This window comes from Manis pentadactyla, chromosome 2 (assembly GCF_030020395.1).
Source record: "Manis pentadactyla isolate mManPen7 chromosome 2, mManPen7.hap1, whole genome shotgun sequence".
NCBI classification, from domain to species: domain Eukaryota; kingdom Metazoa; phylum Chordata; class Mammalia; order Pholidota; family Manidae; genus Manis; species Manis pentadactyla.
The window spans coordinates 8,644,499-8,671,932 of record NC_080020.1 but is presented as its reverse complement, the minus strand read 5'-3'; the positions used below and the strand labels follow the sequence as shown (position 1 = coordinate 8,671,932).

At 35.8% G+C, this 27,434-nt stretch overlaps 1 protein-coding gene across 4 annotated transcripts in view; it reads right to left on the bottom strand.

Annotated features, from left to right (window-relative positions):
* KATNAL1 (katanin catalytic subunit A1 like 1) overlaps positions 1-27,434 on the bottom strand; it is an 80,338-nt gene that overhangs the window by 41,156 nt on the left and 11,748 nt on the right. For all 4 annotated transcript variants that reach the window (XM_057489891.1, XM_057489911.1, XM_057489905.1 and 1 more), the window contains exons 3-4: positions 18,829-19,004; positions 16,861-17,021 (exon numbers count right to left, since the gene is read on the bottom strand). In XM_057489891.1, coding sequence (XP_057345874.1) covers positions 16,861-17,021; positions 18,829-18,990 — 323 coding nt within the window. In that variant the 5' untranslated portion in view covers positions 18,991-19,004. The remainder of the gene's footprint in view (positions 1-16,860; positions 17,022-18,828; positions 19,005-27,434) is intronic.

Sequence of the window (27,434 nt, the reverse complement as noted above, 5' to 3'; positions counted from 1 at the left end):
AAAAATTATAGAAATACCAAGTTTTTAGGCACTTACTGTAATAAATATCTAGAATTCCAAAATAAAGATTTCAAATGTTAACTACTGAATTCTATAAAAATAAGACAAATGCCCCCTAAAGAAAACTTACAGAAAACAAATAAAATAAAATAGCTAAATGGAAGACTTTGCACTCTTGGAATACTTTAGATCAAAATTTAGACCCTGAAAAACATCTGCTCCCTCTGTCCTCACTCTCAAATGATCCTGCTTGCTTTTTTTCCTCACTGAAATAATCAGAAGAGAACTTCCAAAAGAGCTCGCCTCCGTATCTGCCCACTTCCCTGCATCCTGAGAGCTGCCTTCCCTCCGGTTACTTTGAGTCGGCAGTCCACACACCCCGCCACTGGTGCACAGAGTCCGCCCCCTCCGGTCTGCTCACGGGCGTGGCTCCAGGGGTCCATTTTCTCTCATGCCCCATCAGTTCCCCCCTTTCTCCTGTAGCATTTTCATCAGCATAAAAACACCCTTCCTCTCCAAAAGAGCCACAGACCTTGACTGCATATCTCCCCCAACAGCCTCTCAATTTCTCTGCTCCTTTTTCAGCAAGATTCACTGAAAGAACCGAACATACTCATTGTTTTCGATCCCACTCTTCCATTTTCTGACCCACTCCGATGTTCTCTACCATTCCACCAAAACTGCTCACTGATCACCAATGAGGTCCATTGGCTAAATCCAATACAACTCCCAATCCTTACTTTATTTGACCTACAGCATTTGATAAGGTTGCTTATTAGAAATCTTAAATCCCACTTACTTCTAAAAAATAAGGATAATAATAATAGTACCTATTTTGGAGGGTGGTTGTGAACATTAATAAATAAATCTGTAAAGAGTTCATCAGCACTGAACATGTTTCACAGTTAAGAACTCAATAAATGCCAATTAGGGTGGTTAACAGCACTGCTACCTACCTACATTCCACCTACAGACTAAAAACAGGGTCCATCCCATACTCCAGAAACAGAATTTTGGAAGAGAATATGACTACTGAATGTTAAGAAAAAGAGTATAATCTCAACCTGCCAATATATTAAGCAAATAACCTATTCTACATGTAAAGAAAGACCTTAAAACTTCATTTTTAGGGGGGATCGGAAGATGGTGGCCTGAGTAGAGCAGCAGCAATCTCCTCCCAAAACCACATATATCTATGAAAATATAACAAAGACAATTCTTCCTAGAATAAAGACCAGAGAACACAGGACAATATCCAGACCACATCCACACCTGCGAGAACCCAGCGCCTCGCGAAGGGGATAAGATACAAGCCCCGGCCCCGCGGGAGCCGAGCACCCCTCCCCCCAGCTCCCGGCGGGAGAAGAGCAGGCAGAGCGGGAGGGAGAGGGAGCCCAGGACTGCCGAGCACCCAGCCCCAGCCATCCGGGCCAGAGCGCAGACACAGTACATGCCCAGGGGGCCCTGGATGCTAGGGAAACAGGGCAGCAAGAACAGTGAGCGGGCACCGGAGGCCTGACGCCTGAGGACATAAGAAAAGTGAGCGACCAATTTTTTTTTTTTGCTGTTTTGTTTTGGCAAGCGCTTTTTGGAAGTCTTAAAGGGATAGGGACCCCAATACTAGGAAAACAGGGCAGCAAGACCGGTGAGCAGATGCCTGAGGCTGGCGCCGGAGAATAAAAAAAAAACGAGCGGCCACCTTTTTTTTTTTTCTTTTTGTGGTCGTTGTTTTGTTTTGGCGGGTGCTTTTTGGAAGTCTTAAAGGGGCAGGGCGGGACACTTAATCCAGAGGTAGGGAATCCGGGGATCTCTGGGCACCCTAACCCCTGGGCTGCAGGGAGCAGGGAGGCCCCTTACAGAGATAAATAGCCTCCCAGCAGCTCCTGCTCCAACGCGACTCCACCATTTTGGAGCAGCTGCCCGAGCCAGGCCACGCCCACAGCAACAGCGGAGATTAACTCCATAGCAGCCGGGCAGGAAGCAGAAACCCTGTCTGCGCGCAGCTGCGCAGCACAAGCCACTAGAGGCCGCTGTTCTCCCAGGAGAGGAGGGCCACAAACCAACAAGAAAGGAAGTCCTTCCAGCTGTCACTTGTCCCAGTTCTGCAGACTATTCCTATCACCATGAAAAGGCAAAGCTACAGGCAGACAAAGATCACAGAGACAACACCAGAGAAGGAGACAGACCTAACCAGTCTTCCTGACAAAGAATTCAAAATAAGAATCATAAACATGCTGACAGAGATGCACAGAAATATGCTAGAGAAATGGGATGAAGTCCGGAGGGAGATCACAGATGCCAGAAAGGAGATTGCAGAAATGAAACAAACTCTGGAAGGGTTTATAAGCAGAATGGATAGGATGCAAGAGGCCATTGATGGAACTGAAACCAGAGAACAGGAATGCATAGAAGCTGACACAGAGAGAGATAAAAGGATCTCCAGGAATGAAACAATGTTAAGAGAACTGTGTGACCAATCCAAAAGGAACAATATCCGTATTATAGGGGTACCAGAAGAAGAAGAGAGAGGAAAAGGTATGGAAAGTATCTTGGAAGAAATAATTGCTGAAAACTTCCCCAAACTGGGGGAGGAAATAATCAAACAGACCACGGAAATACACAGAAACCCTAACAGAAAGGATCCAAGGAGGACAACACCAAGACACATAATAATTAAAATGGCAAAGATCAAGGACAAGGAAAGAGTGTTAAAGGCAGCTAGAGAGAAAAAAGTCACCTATAAAGGAAAACCCATCAGGCTAACATCAGACTTCTCGACAGAAACCCTACAGGCCAGAAGAGAATGGCATGATATATTTAATGCAATGAAACAGAAGGGCCTTGAACCAAGGATACTGTATCCAGCACAACTATCATTCAAATATGATGGTGGGATTAAACAATTCCCAGACAAACAAAAGCTGAGGGAATTTGCTTCCCACAAACCACTTCTACAGAACATCTTACAGGGACTGCTCTAGATGGGAGCACTCCTAGAAAGAGCACAGCACAAAACACCCAACATATGAAGAATCGAGGAGGAGGAGTAAGAAGGGAGGGAAGAAAAGAATCTCCAGACAGTGTATATAACAGCTCAATAAGCGAGCTAAGTTAGGCAGTAAGATACTAAACAGGCTAACCTTGAACCTTTGGTAGCCACGAATTTAAAGCCTGCAATGGCAATAAGTACATATCTTTCAATAGTCACCCTAAATGTTAATGGGCTGAATGCACCAATCAAAAGACACAGAGTAACAGAATGGATAAAAAAGCAAGACCCATTTATATGTTGCTTACAAGAAACTCACCTCAAACCCAAAGACATGTACAGATTAAAAGTCAAGGGATGGAAAAACATATTTCAAGCAAACAACAACGAGAAGAAAGCAGGGGTTGCAGTACTAATATCAGACAAAATAGACTTCAAAACAAAGAAAGTAACAAGAGATAAAGAAGGACACTACATAATGATAAAGGGCTCAGTCCAAGAAGAGGATATAACCATTCTAAATATATATGCACCCAACACAGGAGCACCAGCATATGTGAAACAAATACTAACAGAACTAAAGGGGGAAATAGACTGCAATGCATTCATTCTAGGAGACTTCAACACACCACTCACCCCAAAGGGTAGATCCACCGGGCAGAAAATAAGTAAGGACACGGAAGCACTGAATAACACAGTAGAGCAGATGGACCTAATAGACATCTATAGAACTCTACATCCAAAAGCAACAGGATATACATTCTTCTCAAGTGCACATGGAACATTCTCCAGAATAGACCACATACTAGGCCACAAAAAGAGCCTCAGAAAATTCCAAAAGATTGAAATCCTACCAACCAACTTTTCAGACCACAAAGGCATAAAACTAGAAATAAACTGTACAAAGAGGCTCACAAACACATGGAGGCTTAACAACACGCTCCTAAATAATCAATGGATCAATGAGCAAATCAAAATGGAGATCCAGCAATATATGGAAACAAATGACAACAACAACACTAAGCCCCAACTTCTGTGGGACACAGCAAAAGCAGTCTTAAGAGAAAAGTATATAGTAATCCAAGCATATTTAAAAAAGGAAGAACAATCCCAAATGAATGGTCTAATGTCACAATTATCGAAACTGGAAAAAGAAGAACAAACAAATGAGGCGTAAGGTCAGCAGAAGGAGGGACATAATAAAGATCAGAGAAGAAATAAATAAAATTGAGAAGAATAAAACAATAGCAAAAATCAATGAAACCAAGAGCTGGTTATTTGAGAAAATAAACAAAATAGATAAGCCTCTAGCCAGACTTATTAAGAAGAAAAGAAAGTCAACACAAATCAACAGTATCAGAAACGAGACAGGAAAAATCACGACGGACCCCACAGAAATACAAAGAATTATTAGAGAATACTATGAAAACCTATATGCTAACAAGCTGGGAAACCTAGGAGAAATAGACAACTTCCTAGAAAAATACAACCTTCCAAGACTGACCCAGAAAGAAACAGAAAATCTAAACAGACCAATTACCAGTAACGAAATTGAAGCGGTAATCAATAAACTACCAAAGAAAAAAAACCCTGGGCCACATGGATTTACCTCGGAATTTTATCAGACATACAGGGAAGACATAATACCCATTCTCCTTAAAGTTTTCCAAAATATAGAAGAGGAGGGGCTACTCCCAAACTCATTCTATGAAGCTAACATCACCCTAATACCAAAACCAGGCAAAGACCCCACCAAAAAAGAAAACTACAGACCAATATCCCTGATGAACATAGATGCAAAAATACTCAACAAAATATTAGCAAACCGAATTCAAAAATACATCAAAAGGATCATACACCATGACCAAGTGGGATTCATACCAGGGATGCAAGGATGGTACAACATTCGAAAGTCCATCAACATCATCCACCACATCAACAAAAAGAAAGACAAAAACCACATGATCATCTCCATAGATGCTGAAAAAGCATTTGACAAAGTTCAACATCCATTCATGATAAAAACTCTCAGCAAAATGGGAATAGAGGGCAAGTACCTCAACATAATAAAGGCCATCTATGATAAACCCACAGCCAACATTATATTGAACAGCGAGAAGCTGAAAGCATTTCCTCTGAGATCGGGAACTAGACAGGGATGCCCACTCTCCCCACTGTTATTTAACGCAGTACTGGAGGTCCTAGCCACGGCAATCAGACAAAACAAAGAAATACAAGGAATCCAGATTGGTAAAGAAGAAGTTAAACTGTCACTATTTGCAGATGACATGATACTGTACATAAAAAACCCTAAAGACTCCACCCCAAAACTACTAGAACTGATATCGGAATACAGCAAAGTTGCAGAATACAAAATCAACACACAGAAAGCTGTGGCTTTCCTATACACTAACAATGAACCAACAGAAAGAGAAATCAGGAAAACAACTCCATTCACAATTGCATCAAAAAAAATAAAATACCTAGGAATAAACCTAACCAAAGAAGTGAAAGACTTATACTCTGAAAACTACAAGTCACTCTTAAGAGAAATTAAAGGGGACACTAACAGATGGAAACTCATCCCATGCTCGTGGCTAGGAAGAATTAATATTGTCAAAATGGCCATTCTGCCCAAAGCAATATACAGATTTGATGCAATCCCTATGAAACTACCAGCAACATTCTTCAATGAACTGGAACAAATAATTCAAAAATTCATATGGAAACACCAAAGACCCCGAATAGCCAAAGCAATCCTGAGAAAGAAGAATAGTGTAGGGGGGATCTCACTCCCCAACTTCAAGCTCTACTATAAAGCCATAGTAATCAAGACAATTTGGTACTGGCACAAGAGCAGAGCCACAGACCAATGGAACAGACTAGAGAATCCAGATATTAACCCAGACATATATGGTCAATTAATATTTGATAAAAGAGCCATGGACATACAATGGCAAAATGACAGTCTCTTCAACAGATGGTGCTGGCAAAACTGGACAGCTACATGTAGGAGAATGAAACTGGACCATTGTCTAACCCCATATACAAAAGTAAATTCAAAATGGATCAAAGACCTGAATGTAAGTCATGAAACCATTAAACTCTTGGAAGAAAACATAGGCAAAAACCTCTTAGACATAAACATGAGTGACCTCTTCTTCAACATATCTCCCCGGGCAAGGAAAACAACAGCAAAAATGAACAAGTGGGACTATATTAAGCTGAAAAGCTTCTGTACAGCAAAAGACACCATCAATAGAACAAAAAGGAACCCTACAGTATGGGAGAATATATTTGAAAATGACACATCCGATAAAGGCTTGACATCCAGAATATATAAAGAGCTCACACGCCTCAACAAACAAAAAACAAATAACCCAATTAAAAAATGGGCAGAGGAACTGAACAGACAGTTCTCCAAAAAAGAAATACAGATGGCCAACAGACACATGAAAAGATGCTCCACATCGCTAATTATCAGAGAAATGCAAATTAAAACTACAATGAGGTATCACCTCACACCAGTAAGGATGGCTGCCATCCAAAAGACGAACAACAACAAATGTTGGTGAGGCTGTGGAGAAAGGGGAACCCTCCTACACTGCTGGTGGGAATGTAAACTTGTTCAACCATTGTGGAAAGCAGTATGGAGGTACATCAAAATGCTCAAAACAGACTTACCATTTGACCCAGGAATTGCACTCCTAGGAATTTACCCTAAGAATGCAGCAATCAAGTATGAGAAAGATCAGTGCACCCCTATGTTTATCGCAGCACTATTTACAATAGCCAAGAATTGGAAGCAACCTAAATGTCCATCGATAGATGAATGGATAAAGAAGATGTGGTACATATACACAATGGAATACTACTCAGCCTTAAGAAAAGGGCAAATCCAACCATTTGCAGCAACATGGATGGAGCTGGAGGGTATTTTGCTCAGTGAAACAAGCCAAGCAGAGAAAGAGAAATACCAAATGATTTCACTCATCTGTGGAATATAAGAACAAAGGAAAAACTGAAGGAACAAAACAGCAGCAGAATCACAGAACTCAAGAATGGACTAACAGGTACCAAAGGGAAAGGGACTGGGGAGGATGGGTGGGTAGGGAGGGATAAGGGGGGGAGAAGTAGGGGGGTATTAAGATTAGCATCCATAGCGGGGTGGGAGAAAGGGGAGGGCTGTACAACACAGAGAAGACAAGTAGTGATTCTACAACAGGTTGCTACGCTGATGGACAGTGACTGTAAAGGAGTATATAGGGGGGACCTGGTATAAGGGAGAGCCTAGTAAACAAAGTATTCGTCATGTAAGTGTAGATTAATGATTAAAAAAAAAAAATGCAGTTCCTATGTGGTGACCTCTAATGAGTTCTACAGAATGATATAAAGGACATATAAAAGTGTAGGCAAAGGGTCTGTTTGTGTTTATACAGAGGATCAAAGCCTAATTGGGCTACCCCGAAAATGAACTAAGATACGATATGAAAAAGAACTTCCAACATCAGCACTCTCTAGAAGACTCATGCCAGCAGATGATCATCAAAAAACCCCAACAAAGATCCATGCACTGCTACAGCTGTAGATGCATTCATCCCACCAGTTCCCGGACTTGCCATGGGAATGAAGAAGGAGATATCTAAGCTGGCCTGTGCATACAGTAAAACAACAAATTTGACTGGATCTATACTGTTGGAACTCAATTAATCAAGAATTAGGAGAAGTGCAAATTGTAGTGCTCCAAAATCTTACAACTACAGACTATTTACTGTTAAAAGAACATAAGAGATGTGAACATTCCCCAGGAATGGGTTGTTTTAATTTGTCTGATTTCTCTCAGACTGTTCAAGTTCAGTTGGACAATATCCACCATATCATAGATAAGATTTCACAAATGCCTAAGGTGCCTAACTGGTTTTCTTGGTTTCACTGGAGATGGCTGGTAATTACAGGTATGCTTTGGTTATGTAACTATACTCCTATTATGTTAATGTGTGTGCGCAATTTAAGTAGCAGCTTAAAACCTATACATGCTGAAGTTACTCTACAAGAAGGTATGTCAAAGAAATAATCAATCTTCCCATGTTTTCTGCCACCTGCTACTTCTATAGCTTTTCTTCTTTCTTCCTAATTAAAGCCCTTAAATAGAATTCGTGCCTCATATCAAATTTACCGAGTATCATAATTCTTCCAGGTGGTAAAGATACCTCAAGACAAATGCTGGGCATAGAAGCCACAGGGCATAAATATGCAAAGAAGTAAAAAGCTAACCATTTCAAACAATAAGGCTTCTCTCTCACTTACCAACTTTACATTTCCCTGTATGGCCCCGGAAGATGACTGGTTAGCCAGAGACGGATAAGATTCCTCAAGGGAGGAACAACCTAAGACAGGCACAGTCGCAGGGGGGTCATCAGGTGAGAAATTGGGGATCAACAGAGGTGAGGCTTAGAACCTCACCCCCCCTGTTCTGAGAGAAATCTTCTGCATACGTGGATGTTTTATTGCCCTTGTCTAGCTTGGATTAACACATAGTCTACAGGCACACACCTGATCATCTACATTTGCTCTCTTACAACACTAAACTATGTTTTCTACCTTTATCTTGTATCTACCTACCACTTCAGCATTTTATTAAAAATAATAATAATAAAGAGAGAAATGTGGTATTCACATATAAATCAAGGATAAAAATCAAATGAGTATTCATATTTGAACTGTTTATAGTTCATAATGCATGAGCAAAACCGAAAGTTTCTGTGATGACTGCCCTTGTGCTGTTCACCATGTAACTTATTCACTATGTAAGAATTTGTTCTCCAGGTAAGAACTTGTTTGTTATGCCTCAGAAGATTAGAGACTGATGAAAATTAGGCTTGGGGTGGATTAATGATTGTGCATTGAGCATTGACTCCCCTATACAGAATTTTATTGTTGTTAACAACCATTTGATCAATAAATATGAGAGATGCCCTCAAAAAAAAAAAAAAAAAGTACACACTTCCAATTGTAAAATAAATAAGTAACCGGGATGTAATGTATAGCATAAGGAATATAGTCAAAATATTGTAACAACTTGGTATGGTGATAGCTGGTACCTAGAATTATCATGTTTATAAATGTTGAATAAATGTGTTGTACACCTGAAACTAATGTAATGTAATATTGTGTGTCAACTACCCTTCAATAAAAAATAATTATCTATAAAAAAATAATAAATAAATAAAATAGAAACAGAAATATTTGTATATATGAAAAGAATAAAGACATAAATATTTAAAAAAAGAAAAAGACTTCATTTTTAAAAATTCTTTACTTGCTGATGATTCCTAAGTAACTACCACTAATCCCAATCTCTTGCACTCTGGCTCTCATTTTCAATTCCTGTTCAACAGCTTGGTCCAGATAGCTAATTATCTGCTCCAGCTTTTCCCTCATTCTCTGTATCTCATTAATCACCAAATCCAGTCCCTTTGACCTCAGTAACAGCTCTCACACCCACTTTACAAGACCGTATGCTTAAAAGGGCAGGGACTGTTTCTGCATCCCACCACATCCCCAGCACAGTACTGGCACCTGGCACAGCACGTGGCATATAACAGGTGCCGGCATCCTCGCGCAAGCTTTCCAGGATGTCTGGACTCTTTTCTCTTATTCCTTTCTTAAGGCCAAGTTCTGTGGGGGTTTTTAATTACCTTTATCCAAAGGGCCAAAGATAATGTCTAGCATATGATGTTCATAAAATGGACAGATCAATTATACAGTGTTTTTCTTCCTAAGACTTCAAAACAATTTTACAAAACAATCTCATCACGATACACATTTTACAGAGGGGGAAAGCGAGGCACAGGTAAATGAACTTAACTTGGGGGGACCACTCAATTAGTGGTAGAACTAATACAAAAACTTGCTCTCTTACCCCCTAAATCATGGAAAATAACTGAGACAGAGCCAGAAAATACTAGTAAGGAGGAGACGGTAGTTTACTTTCTACTGGTACTTGACCTTGGCCTTAAATCATCTTTTTCCACTGCAAATTGACATTTTAAATGCTAGCAGTTACTTAATCTATTAGGTATACAAAGAAAAAACAACTTTATTACCAAGTCAATAAGAATTTCCTTTCTGCTGAAATTCTACAGATTAGCACAAATTTGATAAAAAATATCTTCCTATCTCTATGTTCCCTTGGTTCCAGGTGAAATAACATTGGCGGGTCTTTTAGAGTTCTATTTTCCCTCCACAGAACAAGCCAGATGACTAATTTCAGGCTTGTTTATCCCATTCTTAATGCCATCTCTCCTAGAAGATGTAACTTAAAATGACCTAACATTTATTTTCTAAGTTGAATAAAGATTGATTTATTGGTTAGGTTCTATGTCATACTGTTGCAATACAGAAAATCTTATTTCTCACTGGGAGAGACCATTTTTAAATGGCCTCATTAAAGATAATGTGCTTAATAAACTTATATGGAAAATTTATTAATTAATTTAATTAATACAAAATATCTTTAAACTTAGGACACTAAGAATGATCTAGAGGCTTCATCTTGTTGGAGTTCAATTCTAATATTGCCACTGCCTCCCATCATAATGCCACTTTTGTAGCTCAATTTTGTCACGTTAAAGGCAATGAACCTAATTCATTTTTTAAAATTGTTCTGATTTATCCAGGCAGGCTGGATTTAAATCAGATCATGATTAAACTCAGCAGACTCATGACATGTAAGGCATAACTGCAACGTGACTCACGACTGCTGGAAACCGCAGTATGCAGATTGATTACTTTGGAGTACAGCAACAGACATGGAGGAGTTCGTGTTAAACGACCATGTGAAGTATAGTAAGGGTTAGACTTACAAGCAAGGCAACCAAATTACGGCTAAAGCCAAATGTATCAGATGCATCCTGTAGACATTTTATACAAAACAAGGTAAATTTTATTTTCCTATTGATTTACATTATAATTTCAGGGTGGTATTCTCACAGAGAACTGTTTTTAAATTACATTTAAAATACCAATATTTACTTCATTAAGCAATTTCAGCTTCTTCATTCCCCTAGTACCTCTAATAATAATTTAATCAAGTGGGTAAATATCATGTATTAGGATATATAGATGTATATTAAAACATACTCACATATACTAATAAGTAAATGTGAGAATGTAACACAGCAGAGTGTTGTGTTGAGACTCTGAAGTTGACAAGATTTGGGTTTAAATCCTGGATCTTACAACTTTCTTGTTCAGATGACTTTGGGAAAATAAACTCTATGAGCTCCAATTTCCTCAGCTGTAAATGGGGGTCCTAGTAACAAATTAGCGATAGTAACATGGGTATATAACAGTAGCCTCCTCATGGGACCACTGGAGGTTTAAATAACATAACATATTAAAAAATACAGTAAATAACCAATAATTAGTTATCATCCCTTTCCTGAAAATGATCACCAACTTCGTGAGTCTTGGACATTCAAAAAACCTTATCTTCTCAGCAGTTATTAGAAGTATTTCAGAAAACTAAGGATTTATGTAGAATATACAGGGAAGAAATAAAATTCCTTTGAGGAACTTTGTGAATGAGGCTATCATTTCTTAATTCTGTTATTCACTTATTTTTTATCTTAAAGAACACTGTAGTATTTTATTTCAGAGTTGACCATTTTAATTACTTATTGCATGCCAGTTACTGTCTTAGACATTAAATTCTCTTAATTACATGAGATAGAGATACTCATTTTACAGACAGTGAAACTACTGTTTAGAGAGGTTAAGTAACTTGCTCAAGGTCATAAAACAAATAGTGTCAGAAGTAGAATTCAAACCCAGAACTCATGGACTTACATTAAGTGTCTTCCCAAATAATCATAATTATTTAAGTGCTATATCCACTATTTACTATCTCTAGGTAAATATTTTATTACATTTGTTTTCCATGACTGGTAGAAGAAACAAAATTATACAAGGGGAAAAACACTATACAATTCTAATCTCCTGTAACTTTTAACCCTAACCTTAAAATCTGAGTATTTGTTTATTTTATCAGATAACCCACACATTCTGTCCACAAATCTGTGTAAAGTTTACCTCATTAACATCTGACCTACCTATATGTCACTATGAAGTTATTAGTTGATGATAATCTGTGGCTTTGCAGATGTAAAGGTTTTATTTACTGAGTTTAAAACTACTAATCCCATGCTATTACTCAAGGAATTAAACAGAATTCCTTTTCTAATAGAACCCTACAGAGTTTGGGGGTATTTTTCCATTGCAGTTGATGATATATGTGGGAATGGGAATCTCTTTTTTCCCAGGCAATACACAGTCTTAGATTTGCTTTTATTAAGGGTTTATGATTCACCAAGAAAATAAATACACATAATGGCTACATGCAAGGAAACTTTTAAAAATTTAGTATGGAGAAAAAAGCTTTGGAGAAAACAGGATTAAAACACAAGTATAAAAATATATCCAACCTGTGTTATGACAATTAAGGGTGGGCAAAGAAAAGGAAATAACCGGGCTAGTATTTCTCTCATGAAATATTTTGAGGTAAGTGCTCATTAATGAGAAAATGCCAGTCACATTTTTTTATTCGGTTGAGTCATGGATATTAGAGATATTATCTGTTGCCACTGCTTCTTAAAATCATGTGCTCTAGTAATTCAGAGCAGGTATTTCCACACTGAAAGTTATTTCCAGGACCAGCTGGCTTTAATGGTAAATTCTACCAGAGATTTAAAGAAGAGCTAATACTGATCCTTCTCAAATTTTCCAAAGAACTGAAGAGGGAACACTTCCAAACTCATCTTATGAGGCCAGAATTACAGATACCAAAGTCAGATAAGAAAACTAAGAGAAGAGAAAATTACAGGAAAATATCCCTACTGAATACAGAGGCAAAAATTCTCAACAAAAATATCAGCAAACCAAATTCAACAACACATTTAAAAGATTATACACTAGGACCAAGTGGGATTTATTCCTGGGATGCCAGGGTGGTTAAACATTGGCAAATCAATAAATATGATAAACCACATTAGTAAAATGAAAGACTAAAATCCTGTGATCATATCAATAGATGCAGAAAAAGTATCTGACAAAACACAGACTTTCATGATGCAAACCCTCAAAAAATTGGGTATAGAATGAACATATCTCAACGTAATAAAGGTTATATACATCAACCCCAAAGCTAACATTATACTCAACAGTAAAAAATTCAAATCTTCCCTCTAAGATTAGAACACCACTCTTATTCAACATAGAACTGGAAGTCCTAGCTAGAACAATTAGGCAAAACAAAGGAAGGAAAAGCATCCAAATCAGAAAAGCAGCATCAAACATTGTCATTATTTGCAGTGACATGATCTTATATACAGACAACCCTGGCCCAACCAAAAACCTGTTGGAACAAACCAACAAATTCAGTAAAGTTGCAGATATAAAATCAACATACAGAAATCAGTTGTGTTTCTAAGTACTAACAATGAAACATCTGAAAAATAAATAAAGCTATCCCATTCACAACAGCATCAAAAAGAATAAAATACTTAGGAATAAATTTAAACAAATAAGGAAAAGATCTGTACAATGAAAACTGCATGACTTTAAGAAATTGAAGAAAACACAGACAAATGGAAAGATATCTTATGTTCATGGATTGGAAAATCAGTATTGTTAAAATGTCTGTATTACCCAAAGCCATGTACAGATTTAGTATAATCCCTATCAAAATTCCAAAGGCATTTTTCACAGAAATAAAAAAAACCCTAAAATTTGTGTGGAACCAGAGAGGACCCCAAAGAGCCAAAGCAACCATGAGACAGAACAAAGCCAAAGGTATCATCTTCCTAATCTCAAACTGTTAGTTCAACTATAAGCTACAATGGTATTATGTACTACTGGCACAGAACAGATGCATAGCCCAAAAAAACAGAATAGAGAACCCAGAAATTAACCCCTGCATTTATGGTCAACCAGTATTTGACAAGGAAACCAAGAACACCCAATGGGGAAGGAATAGTCTCTCCAACAAACGGTGTCAAGAAAACTGGACAGCCACGAGCAGAAAAGTGAAACTGGACTCCCATCTTCAGCACTCACAGAAATGAACTCCAAGTGGAGTAGAAAGACTTAAACATAAGATCTGATACCATAAGTCCAGGAAGAAAACAGAAACCTCCTTGATACTGGTCTTGGCTGTGATTTTTTGGATATGACACCAAAAACACAAGCAACAAAAACAAAACTCAACAAGTGGGACTCCATCAAACTGTAAAGCTTCTGCACAGCAAAAGAAACAGTCAAAAAAATGAAAAGGCAACCTACTGAATGGGGGAAAATATTTGCAAACCATATACTGGATAAGGGTTTATACCCAAAATATATAAAGAACTCATACAACTCAATGACAAAAGAAAATCCAACTAAAAGATAGACAGAAGAACTAAATACACATTTTTCCATAGAAGACATCCAAATGGCCAATAGGTACATGAAAAGATGCTCAACATTACTAGTCATAAGGGAGATGCATTATCAAAACCACAATGAAAACTTCATTCCTGTTAGAATGGATATCATCAAGAAGACAAAAACAATTGTTGGCAAGCATGTGAAAAAAAGCAAACCCTCATGCGCTGTTGGTGGGAATGTAAACCAGTGCACCCACTATATGGACATTCCTCAAAAGAGTTAAAATAGAACCACCGTATGATCCAGCAATACCATTCCTGAGTATATATCCAAAGGAAATGAAAACAGGATTACCAAAAAGAATTACATACTCCATTGTTCACTGCAGCATTATTCACAATAGCCAAGGTACAGAAGCAACCTAAGTGTTCATCAAAAGATGAATGGCTAAAGATGTGCTACATATATACAATGTGCTTTTAGTTGGATTTTCTTTTGTCATCAAAAGATGAATGAATAAAGATGTGCTACAATATACAATTATTCAGCCATGAGAAAGAATGAAATACTGCCATTTTTAAAACCAGAGATGGACTTTGAGGACATTATGCTAGTAAGACAAGTCAAACGAAGAATGACAGAAACTGTAGGATATCAACTATATATGGAATCTAAAAAAGCCCAACTTATAAAAACAGAAAGTAGGATGGTGGTTACCAGGAGCTGGGACATGGGGGAATTGAGGAGATGTTGTTTAAGGGTACAAATTTGCAACCAGCAGATAAAGTCTTGGAAATCTAATGTATGGCATAGTGATTATACACAAGAAAACTGTATTATAACCTTCAAGGTTGCTAAAAAACTAGATCTTAATTGTTCCCACCACAAAAAAGAAGTGCTTATTATGTGACATGACAGAGGTATTAGCTAATATTACCATAGTAATAATATTGCAATATATGTCAAATCAACATGCTGTACACCTTAAAATTACAATGTTATATGTCTATTATATCCAAATAAAAATAAAATTATTGTCAGCTTTTAGCTTTAAACTAAATGTATATTTCAGAATTAATGACTTTCAGGAAAAAAAATCAGGTATTTTATTATATATACACAAAATTTTCAAGGTCTGATAGATCAAAATGCCATTATTTATTTTATTCAGTATCTACTTTGGAACTTCCATGGTAACAATCCTATGACTTGAAAAATTGCCTTTTAAGGAGTAATGATTACCTTAATCCAAAACACCTGAAGGTGGTTACAAGCTGAGGAAGGACTATATTGCTGAGAATTATAAAATTATCTGAAAGTCAGTGGAAAAAACCCTGAAGGAATAAATTAACCACTTTCACAAACTTTTAAATGCTTTTAGGAAGTTTCAAGAGATCAAGAAGTAAAACACATGATCACAGCTCCTGACCAAAGGGAAACTTATGTTCTGTGATGCAATACTCTGGCCACAATACCACTTTACAATCAAGAGCACTGAATGCCTGGAAGACCTAAACTCAGACCCTGGTCTGTCCTAATTTACAGGTCAGGGCCTCTGAGGCCTCAGGTTCCTCACTTGTGGAATTAATGGCCTTTTCCATTCAATGTTGGTTGAATGCCCACTATGTGCCAAACTTGTGTTAGCAATGGAAGTTTGCATCATCTATTTGAGTAGATATAAACTATGGTCCTTGCCCTTGGAAAGCTCTTAATCTTGTGATGAAACCAAGAAATGCAACATGATAACTCCTATGAACAAACTGTAATGCCCGGGCAAACTAAAAAAGGTTACAATAAGGAAATACAGTTGGGCTGAGACTTAAAGGGTGAATATGAGTTGCTGAAAAGGGTATTATGTGTATTCCTTGAAGAACAATGTGCAAAGACAAGACAGGAAAGAACGAGAGGTTTAATGTAGATGATGCATGGGCTGGGCACCAGGGAAATAAACTTAGAGCCTTATGTGCCACACTAGAGAATCTGACCTTTAACCCTCAAGGAATAGTAAGATTCCTTCTACACTAAGACTCTGGAAACTGGCTGTAGGCCTAACCAGATGAATCCAATTTGTCCACCGTTTTACCTAAAGTTGTATCTTCTAAAGCAAAGATGTTTTAAAGCAAAAAAGTCATCAAAGTTTTGGTGCTGGTATTATGAAACCTAAAAGACCTTGCTCAATGGATGACTTTTAGGACTAGCATGTTTCTATTATGATTAAAGTGGTAAAACATTCTAAAAGCAAGATATATGATAACTGACTTACTTCAGTCTTTGATCAAATACAAACTATAAGCCTATAAGAGCGAAAATTATAAACAGGTTATGAAATTTGCCTGCCCCCCAAAGTACTTTTTCATACTTGGTTCAAATGAAGTTTCATTCTTTTCACTCTGAGTATCAATGAACTATGGAAGTATCTAAAGAGAATATAAAGTCCCATTTACCTGTGTTCTGCAGGTACAGGGGGTGGCCAAACAGCAGGATCTCTAAATGGTTCATCTTGATAGGACACAGGGAAGTCTGGGGGCTTGTCAATTTTAAAACTTTCCAAAGTGCTGACAATACTTTTAACTTGTTCATATTCTTCCAATAATTCCTGCCGAACCTTAAAAGAAAATAGCCTTTACACCAGGAACTGTTTAAAGTTTATATAAATCACAAATAATAAATTGCTATAGAATGCAAGTTTTCTCAATGTCACTTAAAGTATGTAAAATGGGTTATTAAAACATATTCAAAAAACCAAGAACTATTTAAAGTAATATAGATAGGGCAGGAATTGGTTTGAAAAAAGACATTACTTACATATCTTTTCATAGGGGAAGTAGTTATATGTTTTTCATAATGAAACTCTATTTCTACCAAAGAATGTGATGACCATTAAATTACTTAAAATAAGCAACTATGTCAGTAATAAGTTAACTATCCCAAGAAATCTATAATGTTATGCTAAATTCTTTTAATATATTTGTAAATGGCTTCCAAGACAGTCAGCCAAAATCTTCACCAGGGTTTCCTATTCCCAGTGTCACTAAAGATGAAATGCCTGTCATGAGTATCTGAAAATCTCAAGTGGCATAATATCATGAATTACCCATTTCCAATTTTTTCTAAATTCTCCTTTGCCTAAAATCTGAATCTTCTGATCTCTTTCAAATTCCTTTTAAGTCCTAGAAAAAGTTTATTCTGAGCTCAAAGATTTCTTGTATTTAAAGAATTTCACTGAGCACCTACTATGTGGAAATTCATGTGTTTTCAAACATTTAGCCCAAACTAATTTTCAAAGGCACACAGACATTTTAAAAATTACATTTATAAATTCATTTTAACAAATTCTAGGTTTTTTTAAACCAAAAAGCACACTTTACTGTAAAGCAGAGCATAAGAAACTTTCCCTTAACTTTATCTTGAGTAGTATATACAAAGGAATGCATAAAAGAGTTGCAGAACCAAAGAAAAATCTAGATAAAACCCAACTGCTAATATATGCAATTATATGCTATTGGGAGAAATGAAATTTCAGAACTTAATGGAAAGAAACATAGTATAAATATCTGAGTAGAAATGGTCACTTTTAACACAAGAGCATGTCAAAAATATTTCCATGCTACATTAATAAACCATTCTTGCCTGTGGCTAGTATGCAGGATAGAACACAACTAAAATTTTCAACTTGAGTTAGAGCAAGTATACTGTTCTCACTTAACATAACCTGGCAACACTTAAGTCAGAAAATAAGCCAAATTTACCCTGAAAACTTCATGAAACATTAATTTTTGACTAGTGGAAATTAGTAAGAACACTTGAAAGGCTTTAATACATAAAATGGAAACATCAAGTAAATGCTTTTACTTTGTACTTTTAATTTTAAAAGGGATTTCAAGTTTTGGAAGTAAGTGGGGAAATTATAATTCAAGTTTTTAACTACTATTATATAATCAAGTTGTATAGTCAAAAGACATAGCAAATATATTACTGCTTTTTTATTAGATTTCTGACTCCTTTGTATTTGTAAGGAATCTTTCAAAACAAGAGGAAACTTTCTTAAAGGAGAAGTTTTATGAAATTGATCAAAACTACATGTAAAAATGAAAGAGGAAAAAGCAAATAGAAATAAATTATTTCAAAAAGCTATAAAAACAATCAGGTGACTGACCATAAAAATTTTTTAAATTATAAGCAGATTCAATTAGAAGTATCTTTGAAATATGTCTCATGAAGTATACTATCAAAAATAATACATAAAATATTAACCAGGCAATACAAAAAATTATTCAAAGCATATTTTAAATATATTTTGGTAAATAGACAAATAAGAGCTCTTTACAAAATCCCAAACTCTAATCGTTCCAGTATAATACACTATTGCCCTCATTTACTGAATGTGATCTTTACCTTTAATGTGACCTTACCTGTTGCCATTTGCCTTTGACAGCTGGGTCTCTGACTGACTGGCAATGTCTCTGAATCTGCTGTATCACCCCCTGGTAATATACCATTGATGAGTCATAATTTCCAAGAAGTGCATATTCTCTTCCCTTCTTTGCATTGTCACAAATCTCAGCCAAATTCATCTTCTTTCAGAGACCTACACATAAAATATAATGTCTTTTTATTAAGTTTGCAACAATCATTTCGGAACATTTTTTATTATCCTTTAAGATATCTGCTTAAAACTACTTGGAAAGTCAAAATGGTTCTTTCATTCTTTGAGGTTATCTGAATGCATCTTGTAATACTGAACAAAGTTTCTAATTATGCAAATACAAGAGATCACAAAAGAACACCATAACTTTGAACTACTGATTTATGCTACAGTACAAAAAATGGACACTAGTTTTTCTTGCTCATTTATAACTACAAGCTGCAGTACTAAAGACGAATACTATTTCTTCTTGAAATTGAAAAAATAAATACATGAATATGACATTGTATTTTCCCACTGACACCAATTAAAACTGCAGAAATTAGTTCTAAAATTTTTTGGGCAAAGAATACAACATACTTAAGGAACACATATTAAAGGAACAGCCTACAGGTGTCCAGGTGTATCATTTATATGCATTTAATTGTCCGACACAACTTATATCTAAGCAAAAACCTGTGAATTAAACTACATGAGCAAACTTTTTGCTCAATTACTTTATGATCCTGTCATTCTCCACAATTATTTGTCTGTGCAACTAGCTATCATTAACCTTTTCCATTACAGGACCCTAGGAAGAATATCATATGAACCTTTGATTTCCACCAAAGCCCTCCAGACTAAGTAATTCTGGCTTTTCTCCCAGGTTCCCCTAAAGTCTCCCAGAATCTTCCAAGGATTCTAGTAAGGATACTTTCCACCCAAAACTACAAAGAGTAGCAAGTCCAGAGATAGAGAAGAATGACATCTAGGAAAGAGTTCAAAGTGCCCTACTCTTCTTTCCTGGAACAGTAAATCAATGATTACACCTAGTAGAGAAAATCAAAGTATTTCTCCATGCCTTCCTGAGAGAATTAAGTGGGGAGCTTGGTTCATCCTCTCTTCCCCTTGAGGAGTTAAAAACTCTTCCTTAAAATTAACCACATCTGTTCTAGGCATTTCAACTGACTCCAGTACATTCTTGAAAATAAAGCTGTTTGGACATATTATTTGCGCCTTCTTCCAGCATAGGTTCCTTGAAAGGAGCATCTGCTAGTTGATAATCCTACTTCAGTTAACTGTATCCTACTCTTACACATGAAGAAATTTCAACATTCCAACCTACCCACAAAGTACAGAACAACCATGGAAAGGCTCTTCCTCAAATTATAATGTTAACACAAAGCAGTAAGACCTTATTACAGTGAATAAGCTGTAATAAATAAATCCACACAAAGGGGTTCCATACATTATTTTCCCTTAAAGTCACTGTGAGGCAGAAACATTAATTTGGTAATATGTACAGGTACACAACTATCCAGAATAAAATATATTGAAGCAAAGAAAGGGTCAGCAAACTTTTTCTGGAAAAGGCCAGTATATTTTAGGCTTTGAGGGCCGACAAAACTGAAGATATTATGTAAATATTTGCATAATGAGACAAAATTTTCCACAATTTTTATTGATGAAATTCAAAATAACATAGTAGTAATAGTTGAGTACAACCTTTTGTAAAACAGGCCTACTAATAAGAATGGAACTCTTGGGAGGAATAGAATTTCACTTAGTTGGGATTCAAAGTTAGTGTTCCCTATTATCAGGGTCACCTGCAAATATACGTATGTTAATGTTGTTTTTTAAGTAAGATTTTATGTATTTCATGTTTGAAAATATAGTTTTACCAAGACAGTTTCTGTCACATACTGATATCATATCACAGCACATGGTTTCAATTCAGCATATTCCTTGTCTGGAAGGCATTTTAAGGCTTTACTCTTCTCTCAACACTTCTCTTTTAGCATATCATTACATTGTGTATTAATCAGTTCCAATGAAAGTTAGGTGTTAAGTACCTCCAATAACCCAGTTAAGTGGATTCTGTAATACAGAAATTTCCTTTGCACTTGGATCAAATTCTGAAAAATACTGCTGAAACTGTACTTGGAGCACAGAAAATATATCTACTGCATATCTGGATAGGAATGGATGTCACAATTCTTTGCAATAACTTTTGACAGCATGGAAAGCTACATAAAACATCTTGATATTACTCATGATTCAAACATTAGTTGGCACTGAAATAACTTTTAGTTTGCATATAAGCACTGTTTTGCCTTGTAATTTGAAGTGGAATTCACTAAGAAACATTATCAAGTCTGCAGCAAAAACATGATTTCCAAAGCCATTCAGTGTTCAATAATAATGTTTGACAGTTCTCATTCAGGAAAATTCCAAATCAGCCCTAAGTTCAAAAGATTATAATATACCTTACATCTGCAAGTCACTGAACTGCTGTTTGATAGGCAAGTATATTCAACTTCTATTTCTGACAAGAATTCATGGAACTGACAGCTAAGTCCACAAGAGCAACACTCTTGAGTCTTGAGATACTACTGGTTCCCGATCACAGGACAGATTCAAATATTCTCTAAAAAGCACTCACTGATAAAACAATGAATAACCATAGACTTTAACCACTTTACATTTTCACAGCTTTGTAGATTTCTTCACCTAAGTCTTTTTCTATTCTGTACATACTTTTACCACCATCAGTTATAACACATCTTAGCAGATTCCACTTCAGGTTGTATAGAATTAAGTGTTTTCTCAAATTTCGTAAATATTGTCTTAGTTATTCCATGAACACTATTCCTGAAAATTAATTCTTTAGTAACTTCAAACTTAACATTGTCTTCTCAAATAAATAATTGAGCTGTATTGGTAATATTTCAATTCATCAGGAGCCAAGGAAAACCAACCAAAATCATTTGCCTTATTGTTTAATTAATTATTGATGTCCTCAACTCTTCCAGCAACTATTCTCACCCAAAGATTAATAGTCTTTATTTTCTCCAGACAATTATCTTTGGCTGCTACAATCAAACACAATTTAGTTAAGCCACCATAAGTAAATGATTCCTTGCTTAGCTAACAAATGAGACACTCAGAAACTTACTTTGGGTGCTGCCTGATTTTTTTCCTTTTTTACAAAGAAATTCTGCTGTGGTAAGAAAGACATTCTTTTTTAAGTTTTCTAATTTCTGACCATTGCTTTCCCGTAAGATGGGAATATGGTGATGAATGGTTAATCTGGTAATATCAGTGTATACCGTATTTCTTTAACACAGCCATAGTATTACTGCATAATAATCACAGTGCTTTGTCATCTAATAATTCACACTCCACTGTGCTTTAAAAGTATATAACATGTCAAGTCCATTTTTCTAATCTTTTCTTATTTTGACATGATGGGTATATGCTAATAATAAAGTAAAATGTCACAATACAGTGACAAGTACTATGTACTTGAACCATTGTGATTATAGTGCAGCAAGCGGCAATGCAAAGGAAAGAGGATGCCAGAGAGTCAGTCACAACTCCTCTATTGTTCTAGCACAAAAAGCAGTCACAGCCTTATAAACAAATGAGTGTGGCTGTGTTCCAAAAAAACTTATGGACACTGACATCTGAATTTAATTTAATTTCATGTCACAAATCATTACTCTTTTTTGACTTTCTTAGCCATTAAAAAAAATGGGAAAACCACTCTTAGTTCATGATCCACTGAAAAAAACAAGTAGCAGGCTGGATTGGCCCATAGACTGTAGTTTACTGACACCTGCATTCAGCTTCTATCTTAAGAATCTAGAAAAATAAAAACAAATTAAACCCAAAAGAAGTAGAAAAGCATAACAAAGTTAAGAGCACAAATCAATAAAATGAAACAGAAGAACAGAAAAGTTCAATGTAGCCGAAAGCAGGTTCTTTGGAAAGACCATTAAAACAGATAAACCTCCAGCAATACTGACCAGGAAAGGGAGAGAAAAACACAAATTACCAAAATCAGAAATGAAAAAGAGGCTATCACTACAAACTTTAGAGATATTAAAAGGCAAATGAGGACTTAAAGAAATGGAAAAATTCTATGGTCATGATATATCAAAACTTACTCAAGAAGAAACAGAGTAATTAATCTGAATAGTCCTATATTAACCAATGAAATTTTACTTGTAATTTAAAATCTCCCCACAAAAAAAGAAAAAAAAACTTACAGATCTAAATGGCTTCATTAGTGAATTCTTCCTGAGTGAAAACTTTTAATTCATATTTTAAGGCCACCATTACCCTGATGCCAAAACCAGAATTATATGAAAAGAAGGGGATGTCAATACCTCTCAGATACATGGATACAAAAATCTTTAAATTTTAGCTAATCAAATCCAGTAATATTTATAAAAGGGATAATGTATTATGGCAAGTGGGATTTATGCCAAAAATTTAAAGTGGCTTATATTGAAAACCCAATCAATACAATTTTAAGAGACAAGAAATGAAACCTTAACTAGAAATGCAACTTAAAGGTGCAGAAAAAGGATTTGACAAAATTCAATGCCATTCGTGATAGGAACTCTTAGCAAATTAAGAACTTAAGACAATTTCAACTTAGTAAAAACATCTATGAAATACCTACAGTTAACATCATATATATTATGAAAGACTGAATGTTCTCCCCCTAAATTAAGAACAAGGCCAGTATATTTGCTCTCACCCCTTCTATTCAACATAAGTAGAGGCTCTAACCAGTGCAATAAGGTAAGAAAAGAATAAAAGGCATATATATTGGAAAAGAAGTAAAATTGCTTTCCATACAACATGATTGTTAATGGAGAAAATCCTAGGGAATTACAATAGCTACTATAACCAATAATAAGTGAGTTCTGTAAGGTTGCAGAATACAGTCAAAACACAAAAATCACTTGTATTTCTACATACTACCAACAAATAATTGAAAACAAAAGTCAAAACAATGAAGTCATTCAGAAATATTAAATACTCAGGGACAAATTTAATATAATATGTGCAAGATCTGAACAATGAAACTTATCAAAAACTGCTAAGAGAAATTAAAGATGACCTAAATTAATGGAAATAAGTGTAGTGCGTGCACACACATTTATGAACTGAAACACTCAATATGATGTCAATTTTCTTGAAAGTGATCCAGAGAGTCAATGCAATCCCAATCAAAATCCCAGCAGCTTATCTTGTAAAAACTGGCAAACTGATTCTAAAACTTACATGGAAATACAAACACAGAATAGGTAAAACAGTTTCAAAAAAAGAATGAAGTAGGACAACTACACTGACTCCAAAATTTACTATGAAGTTATAGTAACCAAGATATTGTGGGATTGGCATAAAGACAGACACATAGACCAATGGAACAAATTAGAAAGTCCAAAACTAGAGGTGTATAAATATGGCCAGTTAGTTTTTGACAAAGTTGTCAATACAAGTCATTGAGGAAAGAACAATTTTTTTTTCAGAAAAGGATGCTGAAACAACTGGTTATCCACATGCAGAAAGAAACTTAAACCTCAAATCTTGTATCATACACAAAATTAACTCAAAGTGAGTTATTGACCAAAACATAAAAGTTAAAACTATTTAACTTCCAGAAGACAACCCAACCAAGGCTTGCTTGCTTTCTTTTTCTTTTTTGCACCAGTTCCCCAAGCCCCCGTTCTGAAAGAGCAACATACAGTGGGCCAGGTGACATCTGCATATGCAGTAGGCTGCATTAAAGGAGAGAAGCCCTAAGTTTAGGGAACTCATATCTATTATGTTGAATAGTGTGCATGCCTACCCTCTGTTACAAAGGAAAATACTATTTGTTTCTTCCAAGGTTGTAAGCAAGCCTGGAGAAAGGCTTGTTTTGCTCTGGAGGAAGACACTAACTCTATTTACCTTCCAAGGCTGTTCAACTTGGCATCTTCTTTCATCCTGGGGAGCCCCTTTCTCTCTTCTTCATTGAATCCTTTTTTGTGTACCATGTTTCTCTTTCTTAGTTTACTCACCTACCTTTATAAAGCACATTTCCATAAATGGGAGGTAAAGGTTTTGAGACTGTACATGTCTGAAAACACCTTCATTCTAACCTCATACTTCAGTGATAGTTTCACTGCTCTTGAATGCTAGTTTGGAAATAATTTTTCTTCAGCATTTTAAAGGCATTTTTCTATTACCCTGTAAGTTTCAATACTGAGAAGACAGAAGTCAAATTCCTGATCCTTTATGTCACCTGTTTTTCCTCTTTCTGCAAACTTGCAGGATCTTCTCTTTGACACAAGCTTTCTAAAATTGTTGATGATGTGCTTTGAAATGGGTCTATTTGGGACTCTTTCAATTTGGGAATTAATATTTTGAATTTTAGGAAAATTTATGATTTATTTCATTGATGATTTATTTCCATTTCTTGTTTTCTCTCTCTGGAACACCTTTTCAGATATCGGACTTCCCACATTAACCCTCCAATTTTTTTATCTTATCTTTTCTATCTTTCATCTCTGTCCTTTTGCTCTACTTTCTTCTATATTTTCTCCTTTAAACACTTAACTCTTCTGTAGAGTTATCTTTTTCCTTTTGTATTAATAATTGAAATATACAGCTTATATAGAGTATGCAAGTCTTCAGTGAATTTTAACATCGGGCACACCCAAGTAACACCTACATCAAGATACGGAACATTTCCAGTGCCCCAGAAGGATCTTTCATGTCCTCTCATAGTTAGTACTTTTCCTGTAGAGCAGTTATTATTCTGACTTCTATAACCATCAATGAGTTTTGCTAGTTTTTTAAATCAGTTTTATTGAGATGTAATTTTTGTGCAATGAAATTCACTAATTTTAAGTGTAAAATTTGGTTTCTTTTGGAAAATGTATAGTTGACTTTCACCACTTTAATCAACCTACAGAATATTTCCATTATCCCAGAAAATTCCTTCTTGCCACTATTCAGTCAATCCCCTCACCATGCATTCTTTGGTTTGCTTGTTGCTATAGTTTTGTCTTTTCCAGAATGTGACATAGAGTCACACAGTATATATTCTGGTGCTTAACTTCTTTCATTTAGAATAATGCTTCTGAGATTCAAGCACGTTGTTGCATGTATCGTCATCATTTGATGCTTTTTATTGCTTGTTATATGGGCATACTAAATATTGTTTATTCATTCACCAGTTCTCCTTAGGCACTTCAGAGAATACAAAAGCACAGGATACATCCTTGACCTAGCCTCACAGTACTGCCACTGAGGTTACATCTAAAATTTCAAGATACAAAAAATAAAATTCATTATGAGGTAGTCAAATAATACATAGGAGAAATAATACTATTATCTAAAGCACTTGACAACCCATTAGTTGCTATAAAGTAAGTATACTTAAAAACATAGGGACAAGACATTTAAAAATGAATAGGCAGATATGAGAAAGAATAAGAAAGAACTTCTAGCATTAAAAAATATAGTCACTGAAATCAAAAATTCAATGCACTGAGGAATTGCAGATTAGACACATATGAAAGAATCAAGAAACCAGAAGACAGAGCTGTAGAAATTGCTTAGAATGCAGCATACAAAGACAGAATAAGCAAAGATAACATGTATAGAGCAGAAAGAGATGGTCTATCATATATCTATAGCGAATTCCAGAGGAAAAAAGGAGACAGGCAATATTCAAGCATACAATGGCTGAGAAATTTCCAAAACCTACAGAAGACAATAATTCACTGGTTCAAAATAAGTCAGTCCATACCTAGAGACAATGTAATAAAACTGAAAAACACTAAAAACAATACAGTGAAATGATATATTATCTACAAAGGAAATATATTGACAGTGAACTTTTTAAAAGGAACATTGGAAGCCTGGAGACAGTGAAATTATACAGGCATAAGTTGGAGGTATTGCAGATTCATTTCCAGACCACCAAAATGAAGCAAATATCACAATAAAGCTAGTCAAATCAATGTTTTGATTTCCTAGTGCAAGTAAAAGTTTTTACAATGCACTATAGTCTATTAAGTATATCTATTTAGCATATAGGTCTATATAGCATTAAGCCAAAAAAAAAACAAAGTACATACTTTAATTAAAAAATACTTCATTGTTAAAAAATGCTAATCATCACCTGACCTTTCAGTGAGTTATAATCTTTAGGCTGGTGGAGTCTTGCCTGGATGTTGATGGCTGCTGACTGAAGGGGGTGGTGGCTGAGGAAGGCTGGGGTAACTGGCAATTTCTTAAAATGGGACAGTAATGAAGTCTGCCACATCAATTGACTCTTCCTTTCATGAACAATTTCTCTGTAGCATGTGATGCTGTAATAACATTTACCCACAGAACTTCTCTCAAAATTAGAGTCAGTCCTCTCAAATCCTGCTGCTGCTTTGTCAAGTTAATATAATATTCTAAATTGTGAAATTTATGTATTATTCTAAATCCTTTGTTGTCACTTCAACAATCTTCACAGCATCTTCACCAAGAGTAGATTCCATCTCGAGAAATCACTTTCTTTGCTCGCCAATCAATTCCATCTCAAGAAACCACTTTTTG